This window comes from Papaver somniferum, chromosome 1 (assembly GCF_003573695.1).
Source record: "Papaver somniferum cultivar HN1 chromosome 1, ASM357369v1, whole genome shotgun sequence".
Taxonomy (NCBI): Eukaryota; Viridiplantae; Streptophyta; class Magnoliopsida; order Ranunculales; family Papaveraceae; genus Papaver; species Papaver somniferum.
Window position 1 is genome coordinate 237,729,128 of NC_039358.1, and position 2,616 is coordinate 237,731,743.

The window sequence follows — 2,616 nt, forward strand, 5'->3', positions numbered from 1 at the left end:
TAGGCAGTTGAATAGTCACTTGACTCGCTTGTTTGTTTTTGTATCGAGTCTTTTACTCGGTTTCTTTGTCTTTTTGTGTTCAGTTAGTCAAGATCCAAGACTTCAGACTAAGACTCATCGAGTCAACTGAGAATTTCTTTATTCTTTCCATTTACTACTATATCTTCTCTAATCAATTTGTATCACTCACTCATAAACAGAAACTTCAATTCTTGATCATCAATATCTTCCATATCCATCTTATATTTCTTCACCGGACATGGATCCAAGGTTGTATGAAGCTATAACTTCAGGAAACATCTACAAACTGGAAAGGCTATTAGCTACAAGGAATGATGTGAATGAATATATTACAACTCAAACTACAGCTACTCGCAAGAATACTGTTCTACATGTTGCTGTACAATTCAAAAGAAAGATGTTTGTAGAGGAATTATGCAAGAGATGCTCGCAACCTGGGGTATTAATAATGCAACAAAACTTCAAAGGAGATACTGTGTTGCATATCGCTGCAAGGCTAGGATTGTCTGATATAGTCGCAGTTCTTATACGTCATGTAGATAATCGTTGCGGTATTACGGTGCAAGAGCTAGTGAGAATGGTGAATCAAAAGAACGACACAGCTTTGCATGATGCAGTTCGTAATCATAAGTTTTTAGTAGGGAGATTGCTGATTGAAGCAGATCCGTTGTTTGAGTATTTTCCAAATGATGCCGGTGAAACCCCACTTTACCTTGCTGCTGAAGAAGGGTTGTATGATTTTGTAGTTTCGATCTTACAAAAATGTCCTTCGGCAGCTCATAATGGTCCTGGCGGCCGAACAACGTTGCACGTAGCTGTAGCTAATGGGTACTCAGGTATGTATACCAGTCGGTTAAATTTTAAGTTTAGATTTTCCGATAAATCTTTCATCATCATTGTGTCTTACATAAATCTTGTGTAATCAATACAGAAATAACAAAATTATTACTCGAGAAGAAACCAAGTTTGATACATCAAAGAGACGAAAATGGAAACAGTGCACTCCACTATGCTGCATATTTCGCCAATCCAAAGGTGGCTATTCAATTACTAGAAGCTGACCCTTCTATTGCATTGGGGAAGGACAATGATGGCAGGACTGCTCTTCACATTGCAGCAAGTAGTCGTTTGCCAAGAAATATTGCATACCTGCTCAAGGTTGACACCCTTGGTCCTGCGCAACATACAAAAATTGGCCGTCTCGGTCTCCAACCCTTCGCTTACATGAAATTTAAATGTGAAAACACACAAGTAATTGAAGAGGTAACTAAATGCTGCCAAGAATGCTGGGAAGAACTTGATAACAACGGTCAGAATTTTCTTCACGTTGCCGCTGAAAATGGAAGTGTGAGAGTGATGAAGTATATCTTAGGGAAATCAAACTTGGTTGAGAATATTATAAACGACGAGGATTACCAAGGGAATACACCTTTGCATCTGGTACTCAGATCAAAAAGTATTGAATGTTTGCGAATTCTCTGCAGGGACAAGAGAGTGAAAAAGAAGGCTATCAACAATGATAACTTGACAGCTTTCGATATTCTTCTTCATGATTTGGTACGTACCTCTCTCACTCTCTATGTGCTTCTGTATATATATGTCTCTCTCTTTCAGATCAATGTGATGTGATGTGCTTAACTGTACGTAATTAATTTAGGACAAGGCAGATATGCCACACAGGGAGTTTATACAAGCAGGCTATAGATACCTGTTTGAAGGAGGATTGCTATGGTATGGGAGAAGCCAAATCAGAATAGACAAAGAAGATGAAAGATATGGAGCCATATCGCAGAATAAGTACAAGATGGCTATAGAATGTGCAAAAGAACTATCTGAAAGCCAGATAGTAGTGACTACACTTATAGCTGCAGTTACATACACAGTTGGTTTAGCATTACCTGGAGGCTACAACAGTGGCGGACCATCAGTAGGCTTACCAATCTTAAGCGGCGTACCAGCTTTCAAAGTTTTTGTCAGGTGCAACAGCACTGCCCTGCTTCTATCAATTATAGTTTTACACATCCATTACTTTAACAAACTCATTCCTCATAGAAAAGCCAAATCAGTGGTACTCCGGGCACTAGTCACTCATGTTCTCATGTTCAGTGCCACTGTATTAATGTTAATGGCATTCTTAGTCGGAAATTACATCTTCTTTGGCCACTCAGCAACTTTTACCAGTCCTGTGGCTTCTGCTGGCATTATAGTTGTTTTTTATTTCCTTGTTAAATTTCTCAAAAAAGCTAATTGAACTTGTAAAGCAAAAATTAATTAAGGAATTTTAGATCAAAGCGGAAACTGTATTTTCCTGTATTTTCCTGTATTTAAAATTCCGACATATATACTGCAACAGTTAGGGTATCATGCACTTTTCTTTCTCTGTAGCTTCCATGGAAAATTCAGAATTATCCTCAGTTCATCAAAGAAGCGAACGACAACTCCCACCATCACCAAGAGCAGCACCTTGGCTTGTTTACCTACATGGAAAAAAAATGTAAGTTTCAAACTTTCTATAATATATCTGATCCCATTAACATATCTTATAGAAAAGACATACCAGAGTTGACTGTCCAAGACGATTTTGGCAGAAGCCTT

General features: G+C 38.3%; 1 protein-coding gene across 1 annotated transcript; it reads left to right on the forward strand.

Annotated features, from left to right (window-relative positions):
- Window positions 1-259: 259 nt before the first annotated feature.
- On the forward strand, window positions 260-2,272 carry LOC113273502 (ankyrin repeat-containing protein At5g02620-like). Its single transcript, XM_026523201.1, has 3 exons — window positions 260-857; window positions 953-1,578; window positions 1,679-2,272. The coding sequence occupies exons 1-3, from the start codon at window positions 260-262 to the stop codon at window positions 2,270-2,272; spliced, it is 1,818 nt and encodes a 605-aa protein (XP_026378986.1).
- Window positions 2,273-2,616: the final 344 nt, after the last annotated feature.